The 16,540-nt window shown below is 43.1% G+C and overlaps 1 protein-coding gene and 1 long non-coding RNA gene across 6 annotated transcripts in view; one reads left to right on the forward strand and one right to left on the reverse strand.

Annotated features, from left to right (window-relative positions):
- MAGI2 (membrane associated guanylate kinase, WW and PDZ domain containing 2) overlaps positions 1-13,849 on the forward strand; it is a 1,438,402-nt gene extending 1,424,553 nt beyond the window's left edge. For all 4 annotated transcript variants that reach the window (XM_043871626.1, XM_043871627.1, XM_043871628.1 and 1 more), the window contains one exon: positions 11,021-13,849. In XM_043871626.1, coding sequence (XP_043727561.1) covers positions 11,021-11,670 — 650 coding nt within the window. In that variant the 3' untranslated portion in view covers positions 11,671-13,849. The remainder of the gene's footprint in view (positions 1-11,020) is intronic.
- LOC122673781 overlaps positions 6,883-16,540 on the reverse strand; it is a 28,506-nt gene continuing 18,848 nt past the window's right edge. For both annotated transcript variants that reach the window (XR_006334826.1, XR_006334825.1), the window contains 4 exons: positions 15,471-15,619; positions 11,693-13,274; positions 8,558-10,154; positions 6,883-8,073 (listed from right to left, as the gene is read on the reverse strand). This is a non-coding gene — a long non-coding RNA (uncharacterized LOC122673781). The remainder of the gene's footprint in view (positions 8,074-8,557; positions 10,155-11,692; positions 13,275-15,470; positions 15,620-16,540) is intronic.

Genomic DNA, 16,540 nt, shown 5'->3' on the forward strand with positions numbered 1-16,540 from the left:
CTGCAGGTCTAAGGGGGCTCCTTTCCTGCCCCAGCCTTCTCGCTCCCTCAGCCTTAGGACAGTCCAGCCTGAGGACCCTAGCTGCTCAGACCCCAGGGATGTCCCACCAGTACCAAACACCCATGCCGGAGGGGAGTATAGCAGACATCATTCCTGTTGATCGTTTTGTATCATTTTTATTTCTATTGGAATAGAGATAAACAATGTGGCTTTTGTTTTCTCCATCAAGTACCCTGCATTCAGTTACACATACCACTACATCTACTGGTTTTCCCCCCTTTTCCCAGATAGCTTTTTCCAGTGTGTTGACTAGTGTTTCCTGTACAAAACAATAGGTCCTTGTTGATTATCTATACAGATACCAGTTTTCATACGATAATTGCACATGCTAATTTATCCCTGTCCAGTATTTTCCCTCTCCAGTAACCATAGGTTTCTTTTCTAAGCCTCTGAGTGTATTTCTGTTTGGTCAATTCATGTATTTCTATCCATTTTTAGATTGTACCCCAGCGTGATATGTATGCTATCTGTTTTTCTCTGTATAACCAGCTACCCATAATCATGGGTACCATGATCATACCCATGATCATCTCCGAGTCCACCTATGTTGTTGAAAGTAGCATTAGTTTATTCTATTTTATGGCTGCCCAATATTCCCTTGTATACATGCACCACATCTTCCTTATGCATTCGTCTGCTGATGGACAGGTCGTGTCTATTGAAAGTAGTGTTGAAATGACATTATGGCGCATGTTTCTTTTCCCTTAGGGTTTTGTCGGGTATCTGTCCAGAGCTGAGATTGCAGATCATGTGGTAGCATCTACTTCATCTTTAAAGGAACTTCCATCGTGTCCTTCCTAGTGGCTCTTACCAGGTTATATTCCCACCCACGGTGCAGGGGAGTTCATTTCTCCACAACTTTCCCAGCACTTACTGCTGTAGACTTTTTGATGATGCCTGCTCTAATTGATGCAAGCATGCACCTCATTTTAATTTTGATTTACATTTCTTTGATAATGAGGGATGTTGACCATCTTTCCAAGTAGTTTACATAAAAATGAGTAACGTTGAAGTGACTTTTCTCCTGAAATGAGCGTCTTGAAAGTTGGCCTTTTAGTAAAATATTTTTCAAGTATGACTTTACAATTCAAGGTCTTTTTTTTTTAATGAACCCAATAACCTTGTGAGTGATTCCCCAAAGCACTGATTTTAAGTTGTAGTTTATGAAACAGCCACAAGGCGGCAGGAGTCCATCCTCTCCACCTCTGGTAACCAGGGTGAGGGGATGATTAGGGACAATCCTGCTGCTCTTAGGTTGTAAAGGAGGGCAGAATGTGCCAGAATACAGACCCAGGGCTGTGTCTCACCACTTCCATCCCCTTACCTTTCAATATGGGAGAAATCCCAACCCCTGCAAAAGCGCTGTGTTGAGTGTGTTGTCTATACATGGGGTGGCTGTAAGGAAGGAGACTGGAGGTGGGAACCCCAGCACCAGGGGACCTGGAGACCAGGTGACTCCTCAGAGTCCTGGTACCCGGAGGGCCCATCATCCTTTGAGTACACTGTGCTTGGCTTTGCTGTCTGAGGACCCACCTTGATCCCACGTGGAGGGACCAGGCACTATGGGCCCAAGGGGCTTCCTTTCCTGGCAGATCTTTTCCATCCCCCTCAGTCCAGCTTTTCAACTCAATCCGGTTCAGGCTCTAGGGATGGTACCCCCAGCCCTGACCACACAGGCAAGAGGTGACTATAGTAGGCATTATTCCTTTTATGATATCTTCATTTAATTTTTAGTTTCTAGTGCAGTACAGTTGATTTATAAACTTGCATTTGTTTTGGCATCGATTCAGTTACAGATAGGAGTACATCTACTTGTTTTTGGACTCTACTCCCAGACAGCTTCTTCCAGAGTGTTGAGTAGAGTTCCCTATGTTGGACAGTAGGGCCTTGTTGACTATTTTAGAAATATCAGAAAAGAAAGTGAAGCCGCTCAGTTGTGTCTGACTCTTTGTGACCCCCATGGACTGTAGCCTGTCAGGCTCCCCTGTCCATGGGATTTTCCAGGCAAGAATACTGGAGTGGGTTGCCATTTCCTTCTCCAAGGGATCTTCCTGACCCAGGGATCAAACCTGGGTCTCTCGCACTGGAGGCAGACTCTTTACCATCTGAGCTACGAGGGAAGCCCAAGAAATACGTTACATGTTAATCCCAGAGTGCTAATCTACTTGTCTTCTGCACATTTCCTCTTTGGTAACCATAACTTTCTTTTCTAAGTCTCTGAGCATTTCTAAGTCTCTCTTTTGTCAATTTGTGTATTTCTATCCATCTTTAGAGTACACTTCAAACTAATATCATATGGTGTCTATTTTTGTCTATCTGACCTGGTTCCATAGTATGGGCATCTCCAGTGCCAACACTGGAGATACAGCTGCAGTTCTGGGAAATGACCATGGGGCGGCAGGATTTCTTCCTCCCCACCTCTGGTTATTCAGGCAGGGAAAGTCTGCGGCTGTAAATGAGAGTTGAATGTGCCAGAACACATATCCAGGGCTTCCGTCTCACCATTTTCACCCCCATACCCTTCATCCAGGAACAAATCCCAGCACCTGCAAAAGCACTGTGATGAGGGAACTGTCGTCTATAGGCAGGATGACTCTAAGGAAGGAGGCTGGAGGTGGGAACCCCAGGGCCCATCACCTCTGGGTGCACTAGAGCTGGCTTTGCTGTCAGACGCCCGCCTGGGTCTGGGGCCTGCGACCCCATGACGAGGGGCCAGGCACTGCAGGTCTAAGGGCCCCTTTCCTGCCCCAGCCTTCTTGCTCCCTCAGCCTGAGGACGGTCCAGCCCGAAGACCCTAGCTGCTCAGGCTCCAGGGATGTCCCACCAGCCCTGTTCACCCAGGTGTGAGGAGGAGAATATACTAGGCATCATTCCTGTTTATATTTTTATTTCATTTTTATTTCTACTGAAATACAGTTGATAAACTTGGGTTTGTTTTCCTTGTCAAGCAGCTTGATTCAGTTATGCATAGGGCTATGTGCACTCATTTCCGGCCACTTTTCCCAGATAGCTTATTCCAGATTGTTGCATGAATACCCTGCGCTGGACAGTAGGTCCTTGTTGAGTATCTCTATAGATATGCTAATCCCAAAGTGCTAATTTATCCCTCTCTTGCATCTTTCTTTAGTAACCAGAAGTTTCTTATGTCTGTGTATTTTTGTTTTGTTAATTTGTGTATTTCTATCCATTTTTTTCCACCTCGACCTGGCATCATATGCTATCTGTCTTTCTCTGTATGACCTGTTAACCACAGTATGATCATCTCCAAATCCAGCGGTGTTTTCCCAAGCGGCATTACTTTATGACTGAGCAATATTCCATTGTATATATGTACCACATCCTTATGCACTCATCTGCTAATAGACAGTTTGGTGGCTTCCAGGTCTTTGCTATTGAAAGTAGTGTTGCAATGACATTGGGAGGCATGTACTTTTACCTTATTTTCTTCTTCAGTACATTCCCAGGTGTGGGATTGTGGATCATATGATAGCTTTGTTTTTTAGGAATCCTAATGTACTATGCTTACTCATTCGGTCATGTCTGACTCTTTGAGACCCTATGGACTGTAGCCCACCAGGCCCTCCTGTCCATGGGTATTGTCCAGGCAAGAATACTGGGGCAGGTTGCCATGCCCTCCTCCAGGGGATCTCCAGGGATCTAACCTAGGTCTCTCACATTGCAGGCAGATTCTTTACCGTCTGAGCCACCACAGTGGCCTTCATAATGCCTCCCACCCACAGTGTAGGAGAATTCTTTCTCCATGCCCTCCTCCACATTTATTGCATATAGACATTTTAGTGAAGGCCATTCTACTTGTGGGAAGTGATACCTTGTAGTTTTATTTTGCATTTCTGTGATAGTAAGTGGTATTAAACATTTTCATGTCCTTTTTGGCCATCTGTATATCTTCTTTGGAGAATGTCTATTTAGATATCTACACATTTCAATTTTTCTTCATATTGAGCTGCATGATCTGTTTATTTGGGTTCAAACTATGAATGTTATGGCTGATGCATATATAAACATTCACATATATATTCTTCCATGTGATCATCCATACTTCTGTGATGGAAGCAGAGCAAACATTCCCTAATTCTCAATTGTCATTTTCTGTTGAGAAACTGAAGCTGGAAAGGGTTACGTAACCTGCCTGAGTCCACCACCTCCCCCCCGCCCCCCAAGTGTTTGGTTAAAGTGAAGTGAGTTGCTCGGTCGTGTCCGACTCTTTGCAACCCCATGGACTATACGGTCCATGGAATTCTTCAGGCCAGAATACTGGAGTGGGTAGCTTTTCCCTTCTCCAGGGGATCTTCCCAGCCCAGGGATCAAACCCAGGTCTCCCACATTGCAGGTGGATTCTTTACCAGCTGAGCCACAAGTGTTTGGGCTCAAGCCTGGCTGCTCTGGATACTCTTCTCTCCACAAGATGCTGACTGACTGACTTTAAGACAAATGGGGTCATTTACTACTTAGCAGAGCACTGAGGCTGTAGGTCAGCAGCCAGCCCAGGCAGAATTCTGGAAGGTGAAGTCTGTCCTTCCCAGGTGTGCTAGTCATCTCCACCTGCTTCTCTTCTGTCAGTTATCTCTGACCTCTGAAGCCTAACTCCTGGCTACTAACACATAGAAAAAAGCCTATTGCACAAATTTCTTCCTTGACTGTTTCCTCTTCCCACCCCTAATGGGCAGTGGTTTTCAGACTATTCCGTTAGAGCTTCCAGGTTCCTGAGAAATGGCCAGAGGAGCCATTGCAGGTGGGCTTGGGGGTGAACGGGAGAGAATGTGGCTCCACTCAGCCAACCAAAGATGTCCAGCTTTTATCTGTTTTATGTATTGGACTTTTAAGATTTTAATTTAGAAGAATGCATTGCTTTATAAAACATGCTTGGAATAAATAAACCAACATGTTTCTCTTCTATCTTGTAGATAGTTTACTAATTAAGACTGGTCTGTGGACATCCCCACACCCTTGGTTCAATCTGGATTATCAAGATGTACATTGTTTAAAAAAAAAAAAAAAAAAAGCTTAATTTCAAAGTCTGTTCTCCATGATACCCCTCTGATGGGTTATACCGGGATATGGACTCTCTCTAGCCCTCGGGACACACTTGGCTGTTATCTGTAGATCTTGACTGTCTTCTTCAGTTTACTCCAGTGCAATGTCTGGATAAGCTCTTCTTCCATGTGTTTCCTGATGTGGAAAAAGTTAGGAAAAACTAAAGTACCAGAAGCACTAAAATATAATAATACTCGGGGCTTGGGCTCTGGAATTTTATGTAGTCAGTCGTCTTGATTCTCACTAGCTGAGTGGTCCTGGCAAATTGCTTAACTAAGCCTCAGTTTTCTCATCTGTGAAGTGGGGATGACAGCACCATTTCTTAAGAGCTGGTGTGAGGATTAAAAGAGAATATATGTGACATGGCACAGTACCTGGTATGATACTTAGGACACAGTAAACAGTAGATCCACTGTTAATAGCCCCACCTTGCACTGAGATTTGCCCTCAACCATGGAAGTAAATTTTGCCATGGCTTTACTACTGCTGCACCTTTGATAATGCTTGCAAAAGAGTATAGATGTGAAACATCAATAAACAAATATACACATTAATAACTTTAAAAACTGTGACTATAACACCTAATTTACACTCTCTGATAATAAAAGTGAAACAAATACATATTTGAAGGCTATTAACCGTGCCTCCAGACTGGAAACACTGCTTCAGAAAGAGCACAATCAAATACTTTTTTTCTGAAATTTTTTTAAATGCACATTTTTATTTACATTTTGTTACAAAAAACAATCATCTGCATGATGGTAGAACAAATCCTAATGAGCCATTATGGTTTGAACACATCTTAACAAGATTTTTCTTCTGAATACCTAAATGACTTCACATTACTGTCTTTTGATCTAATCATTTATATTTTCTTATAATATTCTAAATTAGAAGAAAATATATTTCTGTATAACCATATCAGTATTCTCTAACCCAGTCAATTTATAAGAAATAACACTTACCAAATCCAGAAATCTCTTTACAGAAATTTTATTCATTTCAGCAAAAGTACTTATGTAAAAGATGTTTCCAATATCTAGTTAGAATATTTTTTATTACTATATATTTATCCTTTTAATATTTTATTGAAGTATAGTTGATTTACAATGTAGTGGTAACTTCTGTTCTACAGTAAAGTGAGAATATGCACATTCTTTTTTCTATATGCTTTTCTGTTATGGTTTATCATAGGATACTGAATATCTCTGTGCTGCAAAGTAGGACCCTGTTGTTTATCCATTCTATATATCAAAGCTTACATCTGCTAACCCCACCCTCACCCTCCCCCGCCCCTCTGGCAACCACCAGTCTGTCCTCTATGTCCGTGTTGCTGTTTTATAGATCGATTCATTTGTGTCACTTTAGATTCCACGTGTAAGTGATATCATATGGTATCTGTCTTTCTCTTTCTGACTTACTCCACTTAGTATGATAATCTCTAGTTGCATCTAGGTTATTGCAAATGGCATTATTTTTTGGTGTGTAGTATTCCAATGTATATATGCACCAGATCTTTATCCATTCATCTGGATGGACATTCAGGTTGTGGGATTGCTGGATCATATAGTAATCCTATTTTTAGTTTTCTTAGCGGTTTCTGGAAAACCACTATTGTGTTTTCCACAGTGGCTATACCAACTTACATTCTCAACAACACTCTAGGAGAGTTTCCTTTTCTCCACATCCTCTCCAGCATTTGTTATTTGCAGAGTTTTCATGATGGCCATTCTGACCACTGTGAGGTGGTATCTCACTGTAGTTGTGATTTGCATTTCTCTAGTATAATTAGCAATAAGGAACATCTTTTATAAGCTTCTAAGTTTGATTAGGTCCCATTTGTTTCCTTTTCTATTGCCTTGGGAGACTGATCAAAGGAAACACTGGCAGTTTATGTCAGAAATGTTCTGCCTGTGTTCTCTTCTAGGAGTTTTACGATGTTATGTCTTATATTTAAGTCTTTAAAAGCGATTTTGAGTTTTTGTGTATGGTGTGAGGGTGTGTTCTAACTTCATTGATTTACATGCAGCTATCCAACTTTTCCAACACCACTTGAAGAGACTATTTCCACTGTAGATGAGATTTTCAATTCAATTCAGGTTCAAGGTGTGACAACGTGAGGGATATTTTTAAAGCATATTATCCCCAACCTTAAGACATCTAATCTCACTGTTCTGATTCTAGCTAATAATATGCCCAGCATTTTCACAGATCAACACAACACCCCAGCTCTGGTAACTGTTCCTCCGTGACCAGGATTCAAACACAAACAGCATTTCAGAGACTATTTGGATTAATAAAAGATCTGCCTCTGACAGTGCTTTAGATGGGAGTTCCTGTCGAGCTGCCCTAGAAGAGATGAGCCCCAATCAAGAGCTGATAGCAAAGGAGTCTAGTGACAGTATTCTAGCTGAGCTTGTAGAACTTCACCCCATTCAGAAAGTCATTCAACAACCCTGCTCTATTACCTTCTGCTATGTAGTCTTGAACAAGGTAAATTTTGTGCCTTGGTTTCCCCATCTGTCAATGTGCAAGTTTACAGGTGAGTAAATACCTCTTAAGAGTTCAGAATAGTTCCTGGTACCTAGGAAGCACTTCAATCCGTGTTAGCTGTTGTCAGTATTAGTCATTCCAATGGTGGTGATAGTGCTATTACTTTCTGGGACACCTTAATCCAAAAGGCAGCCATTAGGCTTCAGGCCCCAGACCTCACTGAGAGGAGGAGAGAAGTGCAGGAACTCTTTTTCAGGGTTTGGGGGACCAGTCAGCCCAAGCTGGAAGCCTGGAGGCCATTAGGTAAGAGGTAGAGCAGGAGACAGATCCTCTTTCCCTGCCACAATCCCTGGCTGGCTTCCTTCCTTCCAAGGGTCTCCCTTACCCTTCAGCACAGAAAAAAATCAACTCTTCCTTGACTTGTTTTCCTCTTCTATACAAATTGTTGCTGCCAATAAGAGCCACCTGGGAAAACCAATAAAAATATTTACTACAATATTTACTACAATAAGTAGTACAATAAGTAAAGATATTTACTACAATAAGTAGTTTATTCCTAGCAGATCACCTCTCTGGTTATTGTCACTCTAGTGATATTCAATAAAATAAAAGAGTGGTCGAAGCACAATAGATAAGGGTTTTTTTTCTTTTTAAAGCTTGGACATATGAAGTGAAAGAGGGCATTTTATTTTTTCAATATTGCCAGGTTCCTACAAGATAATTTAAGAGGTCATACATCTTTTAACCCAGAGATAATGGTGTGTGTGAGTGTGTAATGTGTGTATACCATATACTAGTAATATGTAATGTGTATTCACTGGTTTGTTTTCTAGGAGAGATCCAAACTGGCTAGAGCTGGTAACAGCAAGGGGAAGGAAGCTGATCCTAACTTAGGAAAGGGGTTTGCTTCTCCCTCGAGGGCGCGTAAGATATGTCGGTTCTGTCTTACCTGTGGGCTAATCTGAACATTCACTGGCATGCTGCTTCATGCTTCCATAGGGATGGCGTTCCTTTAAGCAAAGGCATTATTATTGTTATGACTGAGAAGATTACAGAGGGAAAGCACATCTGTTGTATCAGATGGACTTGGGTCGGGAACCTCTCCACACTCTGCCTCCGAGAAGCCACCAGGGAAAGCTGAGGACTCTCCCCGTGGACTTCCTATCACTGGTGTCCTCCTTCTGCTCTCTTCCCGCAGACTTCCTTCTCTCCTCTCACACTTCAAGCAGACGTCATCATCATTTCATCACCACCCTCCCTCTGGAAAGTCTTCCATTTCTATCTGTGCAGTAGATTTAGTTTTTCTTCAAATATACAGTGAACAGGTATTATTGTGTCAAGCACTATGCTAGATGTTAAGTCCACTGTGATACACAAGACCAGTGTGGTCACTACCCTCATGAAACTTAGAATCTATTAATTGAGACTTATGTTAATCAAAGGGGCAGCCAAGTATTAATTCCAAATGATAAGCACTATGAGGAAATAAAAGGACAAGCAGCTCTCAAGGAGACCAGAGTACCTACTGTGGGTTGGGGTTCTCTTGGGTAATATTCAGGAGTCCTAAAGAATGAAAAAGAACTCACCATGTGAATCACTGGGGGGTGCAGAGGAGCCGGCAATGATGTATGGTCCCAGAATACAGAATGAGCTTGTGTGTTTGAGTAACTGCACAAAGACCAGTGTGGATGAGGAAAGGGGGATGAATAGAGGTGAAGCTGGGGAGGCTGGCCGGAGCCAGACGAGGCATGCTTTTGTGGGCCTTGTTAATGATCTTAGTCTTAAGAGCAGTGAGAAGCCACCAAAAGTTTTAAGCAAAGGAATGGCATGATCAAATTTATGTCTCAGAGACATTGCTGTGGCTGCTGCATAGAGACCAGAGGTGGGGAAGAGGACAAGTAAAGAGAAGACTGGGTCATGGTAGGAGCCCAGGTGGGAAACCAAAGTTTGATAGGAACTGCACTTTGTAAGAGAATATAGTCCATTTGGATAATATTGAGTCTTTCAATCCAGGGTGATGGTGGCCTCATAGAATGAGTTTGGAAGTTTTCCTTCGTCTGAAATAGTTTCAAGATAGATGTTAATTAACTCTTTTCTAAATGTTTGGTAGAATTCGCCTATGAAACCATCTGGTCCTGGACTTTTGTTTGTTGGGAGTTTTTAAATCACAGATTCAATTTTAGTACTTGTCATTGGGCTGTTCTTTTTTTTTTTTTTTTTTTTTTAACTTCTTCCTGGTTCAGTCGTGGGAGACTGTACCTTTCTAAGAATATGCCTATTTCTTCTAGGTTGTGGGAGGACTTTTGTAATGTAATTATTCTCCAGTTTGTGGGTCTCCCACCCGGGTGGTAAGGGATTTGATTATATCGTGAGCGTGCCCCTCCTACCGCTATCTCGTGGTTTCTTCTTATGTCTTTCGATGCAGAATATCCTTTTCTGGTAGATTCCTGTCTTTTATCAATGGCTGTTCAGCAGTTAGTTGTGACCAGCATGCTCATGAAAGGTCCTTTTACTCTGCCATCTTGTCTCCAATCAACCTCAGGTTCCTGCAGAATAAAATAATTTGTGTTTTAACAATAAAGTTTGAACATCTAGTAGACAACTTTATATTACCTGTTTGAATCTCGGAACTCAGGTTGACAATATAACGCCAAAGGAAAGTTGGAAATTATACAATTTATATATGTGTGTGTATATATGTATATAGGAAAGAGTTCCTAGAGGGTGTCCATCCAGGAAGTCCAAGTTTCTACAAAACTTTCTAACACTTTAAGGCAGAGCCTCATAGAAGGGTCCCTCCTTCCACACCAGCCTGGTCCCACTGCCCACCCCTGTCCTCAGAAAAACGAACCTTTTTAGGTGTCTTTATCCAAATTCTCTGTCTGGTGGTCGCTAAGAAATATGTCTTGAGTGACACTGAACTGTGAGAAAGTCACTCCCCCAACTTCTTCCAGAGAATGCAGGCCAGTATTTCTCAAAAGCTGGTTCTCCAATCATTTTCTCAATTACCTGGATGCCTGTTAAAAATGCAGAGGACTTCCGTGGCCCTATCCTACTGGAAGCTCTGGGTCTGACCATCGAAGAATCTGTATTTTTCATGGCTGCCCTAGGTGATTTACGTTCTGCCAAGTCACTGTCAGACCTCAGGGCAAAGGGATGGATTAGGCCTGGGCTTTCTAACAGCCTTCCTGAACCACCAAGGAGGGAAGGGGTGAGGCAGAGGATGGGAACAGAGACCCCCGGGGGGAGGTCAGCTGCCCTCTTGGCAGTGTGGGTGGGGGTGGCAGTGGCTTGGGGCGTTGAGAACAGGGGGTCCCCGGCCACCTGCTCTCATTCCCAACATGGAGGGAGGTGGCGGGACGTGGAAAGCGTGTGCGGCTGGCCCCTAATGCCTGCGCTTCCTGCCCCACAGACGAACCCGGCTCCTGGAGTTCTCCCGCTGCCGCCTCCCCAGGTCTGCCGGAAGTAGGCGTCTCCCTGGAGGACGTCCTCTCTCCATTCTCTCCATCACATCCAACCCCACACTCCGACCCTTCCCACCAGATAAGCCCAGACCCAACTTGGGATATCAAAAGGGAACACGACGTTAGGAAACCAAAGGAGCTTTCAGCCGGCAGCCAGAAGAAGCAGCGCCTTGGGGAGCAGAGCGAGCGCTCGGCCAGCCCGCAGAGGGCCATGCAACCCGGGCTCGAGGAGGTGCCTGGCGGCCAGGGGCAGCCTGAGGCCGGCAGGCCCTCCTCGGAGACCAGGGCGCCTGGGCCCGCAGTGGCCGAAGCGGCGCGGGCCAGCAACAAGGAGGGGCTGCAGGCCACGGCGGGCTCCGAGCTCGGCCGGCACGGAGGCCCCGGCGCAGCACCTGCCTTCGTGGGCCCGGGCCGCGGCGGGGGCGCGCGGGAGGTCGAGGGCCGGGCGGGGGCGCGGGCGGGGTCCAGGCAGGGCGCGCGGCCCCCCGGCGGCGCCCCTGTGCGCAAGGCTGCCGTGGCGCCCGGGCCGTGGAAGGTGCCAGGCTCCGACAAGCTGCCGGGCGTCCTCAAACCCGGCGCCTCAGCCCCGGGGAGATGAGCCCGCCGCCCCGCCTCAATACCTGCAGGCCGTTCTTCTTAGGTTCCGTCTCTCGGCGTTTTAATTTATTTCCACTGTCACATGCATAAATCCACGAGGCACCAAGGCTTGGGAGCACCGACGTGAAGCCCCACGTGTCCAACAAGCATGGTCCGGACGGTGTCCGCAGTGCAGACCTAAACTGATCCTAAAGCCCCCTGTTACACAGTGGGGGCTTTGGCAGCTACGGAAGAACCAAAATAACATGAAGAACATCACAGAGAGTGCAGTGTAGCTTTAGTAAAAGAAAAAAAAAGAAAAGAAAAAAAATTTCCCCCACTGCATGAAGGATTTGGATGTCATCCAAACTTTGTTTCAAGAAACTGGACAAGTTAAGAGCAATCACAAACTGGAATATCGCCTTAAAAATCAAACTGCACGGAGCAAGCTGAAACTGAGACAAGATTATATCTTTTAATTGATCTGAAGAGTTGTAAATAAATTGTTCTTGACATATCTAGACAGGGGTTAAAAGGTTTCTTTGAAACATTCAGAACTGTTCGCCCATGACCTGTTTCCACGGCTCACTCGTGGCACCCGTCACCAGTCTTAGAAGCAGTGTTCCCTGCACACTTGCAGGGTGAGTTAGAAACCTAGTGAATTCACTGGTGTGATGCCATTTGTACTGCCATTTCTGTAATCACGTTTCTGTACATTTCAGTGGTAGAAAAAAAGGTTTTAAAAATTGTATTCTAGGGAACAGTTTGCCATAAGTCAGAATTTTGCAGTTTAGCTCATAGATCTTAATCAGTTTTCATCTACAATACAAACTTTATAAATTGAAGGACCACAATTTGTTAAATTGAGATTGGCATTGTTGCAGTTCCTTTATGAGAAGGCTTTCCTCTCCTCTCAGGCTCAGAGACAGAAGTTTCCTTGACAGCAGTGTTATATTTCACTCATTTTGTTGTCTTTTTAAGAACCCTCTTTCCATTACATTTTCACCTTGACAGAACAAAGTATTCCTCCTACATTTCTCAGATTACAGTGAATCTCTAATATTAAAAAATCATTATTATAGCCCATTTATTTTCATTAAAGAATACAGATCTTTTTAGCATTCTTTTCTGCTTATCTTATTATTTCTCCTTTTATTTCTATTGGGTTTGCTTTTTTGTCTAGATGTTTATTTTCCTTGTCCATGGTTGATAACCTAGGAAAATTCCAAGGCTTGCCTATCTTCTCTGCCATTTTAATTTTTACCTTCACTTAATTATCCATGCATTCTTATTTGTAGCTACACATACTAAAAGGCAAATGTTTCAGAGGGCAGTTTCTCTTTAATGTGACCTGATATAATAAGGCTTCCCATACTCTGCCCCTCACAGGAGTTCACATGTAAATAAGCCTTACCTCCCCAACCTGAAGTCAGAACGTCAAACAGGGCGATCAGGTCCACCACAAGAGGGCACATGTAAACCGCTTCCTTGGGTTGCCTCTTCCCTCTCTCTGTAAGTGCAGTATCCTGAGCACCAGCTGTTTAATTCCCATCAGGCAGAGGTATAGTTTAGTTGTTTGACAAGAGGACAATAGAGTTGAAAGCCTCAAGTGAAGAGTCTTGCAGCCTGTAAAAGCAATTTCCAAAAAATGAAACTTAGTCATTATAAACTAAAGCACAAACACACGTAGTAGTTTACAGTACTTCTGGCTTTATCTCAATTAGTCTTTCTCCCTGGACTAGAAATCCAGTCTATTTTGCCATTAAGTTATTGAACCTGGTTTTGGACAATGCTTCTGTAGTGTAGCTGCACGTCCGGGTACTGTATCCCCTGCCCTTTACTTTCCATGTGTTACAGGAGGACAGAACCCTGAGGTTACGCTCGCGTAGGCTCTCCTTTGCACAGCTCACAGCCACTGCTTGTGCAGTAACCGCTGTATGCGGCTGTAATCCATAACCTGTGAGGACAGCACATCAGCTAAACCCCGTTCCAGATAATCTCTCTGTGTAGTGTTAGCGGTGAATTTACCCTGTACAGTGTATCTCTATAAATATAATTACATGTATTAATAGTCACAGAAAGACTGTAAGTGAGCAACTATTTTTATGAAACGCACCACTATGGATAAATTAACTTTTACAGAAATCTTGTTTACTGTATGATATTCTAAAACACTGTCAAATAAAATATATATCCAAAAATATTTTCTTTTTCCAACTATATAGGCTGTGTGTTGTCAACTCAAAACAAAACAAAACTCACAGCATGAGAGTTGTGAGTTAAGTCTTATTTGGGGCAAAATGAGGACTATAGCCCAGAAGACAGCATTTCAGAGAAACTGAGAAACTGCCTCAGAGAGGTGGGGAGAGGTCAGTACTATGTATGATTTTAGTGAAGGGGTGGGATGTGCAGTCAGGCACACATTCTGGTGGAGGCTTGCTGCTAGTCATGAGGAGCAGATGTCACCTTTAATAATTTGAGTGCTTTTCTAGGTGTGAGGAGATGCAAGCACCGAGCTTGTAAAATCTCCAGAGAACACCTGGCTATCCAAGGGCCTGTTCTCCCAGAGCACAGAGTGTCCCATTCCTGATCTCTACCCTGACCTCCATTCAGGAGGTGTTGAAGGTCAGTGACTGCAGTGGAGAGTGACCTCATCTGTGTAGAGGCAGATGGCAAGTGCCCATTTTTAGTTGGCAGGGTTCCCTCATGGTCATAAATGTGTGGACTGGGAGGCATTTTGTGCCTATTTTGGCCCACGGTACTAGGGATCCCCAGGTCAGGTGAGGATTTCATTGTTAGGCCACTCAGTGTGCTACTACTGGACTAGGCCTTATTAACAGTAGTCAAAGTCTCTGGACAATACCAGTCTTACTAGTCTGTTATGGTCCAGGAAAAAAAATTCCCTCTTATTGCTTCTTCCCATATCTAGAGTTATACTATTAAAATCATTTCTCTCATATATATTTATATATATATTATATATATATATATTTATAGGAGAACTATGTATCTGGTCAAGTGCTTCCAATCATTTTATCAGAGGTTCAGTCACACATTTGATAATGCAAGAAACAATTTTGTAAAACAGGCAGTATACAAAAAATACAGCTACCAGTATTGGTAAGGAGCAAGCCCAGGTTGTCTGTTTACCAATCCTGGCACTGTCCGTAAGGCACCCAGCCCAACTTCCTAGTGTGACTAGGCTGGCTATCCTTGAGCGTGCGTGTTTGTTCGGTTGTATCTGTCTTGTGACCCCATGGACTGCAGCCTGCCAGCATTATCCTGTCAAGAACACTGGAGTGGGTTGCCATTTCCTCCTCCAGGTGGACTATTTACCACTTCAGCCACCTGGGAAGCCCTGGCTATCCACAGTATGGTTTAACTGTACCCAACATAAGGGCGTCTTTAAACTTAAATGGACACAGCCTAGTGTTAACCACATAGTCTCAAAATTGTGTGAAGCTATATTCTTTGGCTAAAATTTTTTTGTCTGTTGCTCTGACTGAACTTGAAAATGTCTATTTATGGCCAGGGTCAGAGAAGGTATTATTAATTGGCCAGATGAAGGGATATCACCTAATAATAGTGTCTGGAACAGAACTATAATTTCTTTCTTTCTTTTAGAATAAATTTCCTAAGAGCCAACCAAAAGGAGAGGAGAAATCCAAGGTAACACAGAAATACTAGACACAGGTAATTGGTCACAAACCCAACAACTGGACTGAATTTTAAAACCAGCTCAGGATCATGCCCATGATAGAAAAACATTTGATTTAAGTACAAAGGCCCAAGAAGTCAAGGAAACACAATAAATGATCTTACGGGTTAGGTCCAGCATATTCAGTCAGCTGTCTCCTGAAGTGTCGTTTTCTCATCCTGGTCTGAGTGTAGTTTCTCCTCTGTTTGAGCGTCATTTGAAGGTGAATTTGAGATCAGCAGTCCTCTCTGTAGACCAATCCAGTGTAGGCGCCCTAAGTGGAAATATTAATCCAACAGTCAATTTCTTTCAATTTTGCAGTGCATGAGCTAGTGCAGAGTACCTGATAAGGATCTTTCTACCTAAGTGGGAGGTGGGCCTTTAAAGGACGTCATTTCCAATACACATAATACTGCTTGCAAGTTGTGGGATACATGATCTTCCTCTAAAGACAGACTATTAAGATAAGCTTCAGAAACAAACTTAGGCTGTCCTATTAATTATTCAATTAAACTTAACAGCAAGGAACCATCTGAAAACTGAGTTTTCATAAATGCAGACCTCAACACAACTAGAATTTAGTACTCACTGAAAGAATCTTTTTCTAAAATTACTCTCATTTCTACCAAATTAAGACTAATTTGTTTCCAGAGTAAGTCTGATCTCAATAAACTTGGCCTGATGATTTATATAAATATAGTTGATTGCACAGGCTTTTTTTTTTAATAGCTTTGAGGGAACTTCTTTTATAAGGAGTCTCCGATTGAACCTGTAAAAGGCCTCTCAGAAATAGGAAAGTCATACCCAAGGGCTTGTCACAGACAGTCTCACAGACAGGTGAATTCCTTTCCTTGAGACTCCTGTATCTGTTAGGAGGTGTCCTTCCTAATATATCAGACAAAGCTACTAGGAATCTAAGCATTTCCAATCTCTGGAAGGATCAGATAGGTGAGATAAATGCTTCAATTCAGTTTACAAAAGCATAATTTACCAAATCAAGTCATAATTAGCTTGAGGAGGAGGGTTTCCTTGTATCTGGAAAACAGGTTAAAACCAGTTACTTTTCAGATAGAAACCATAAAAACTACAGCCAGAGTCATCAGTTCATTCACTCCTATTGTTTTATGAAGCCATCAGGTTTCCTTTCAGAATTCCTTAATTTCTTACCCAGTTCAGCATTATTGTCTGAAAGTCA

This window comes from Cervus elaphus, chromosome 18 (genome assembly GCF_910594005.1).
Source record: "Cervus elaphus chromosome 18, mCerEla1.1, whole genome shotgun sequence".
Lineage (NCBI taxonomy): Eukaryota > Metazoa > Chordata > Mammalia > Artiodactyla > Cervidae > Cervus > Cervus elaphus.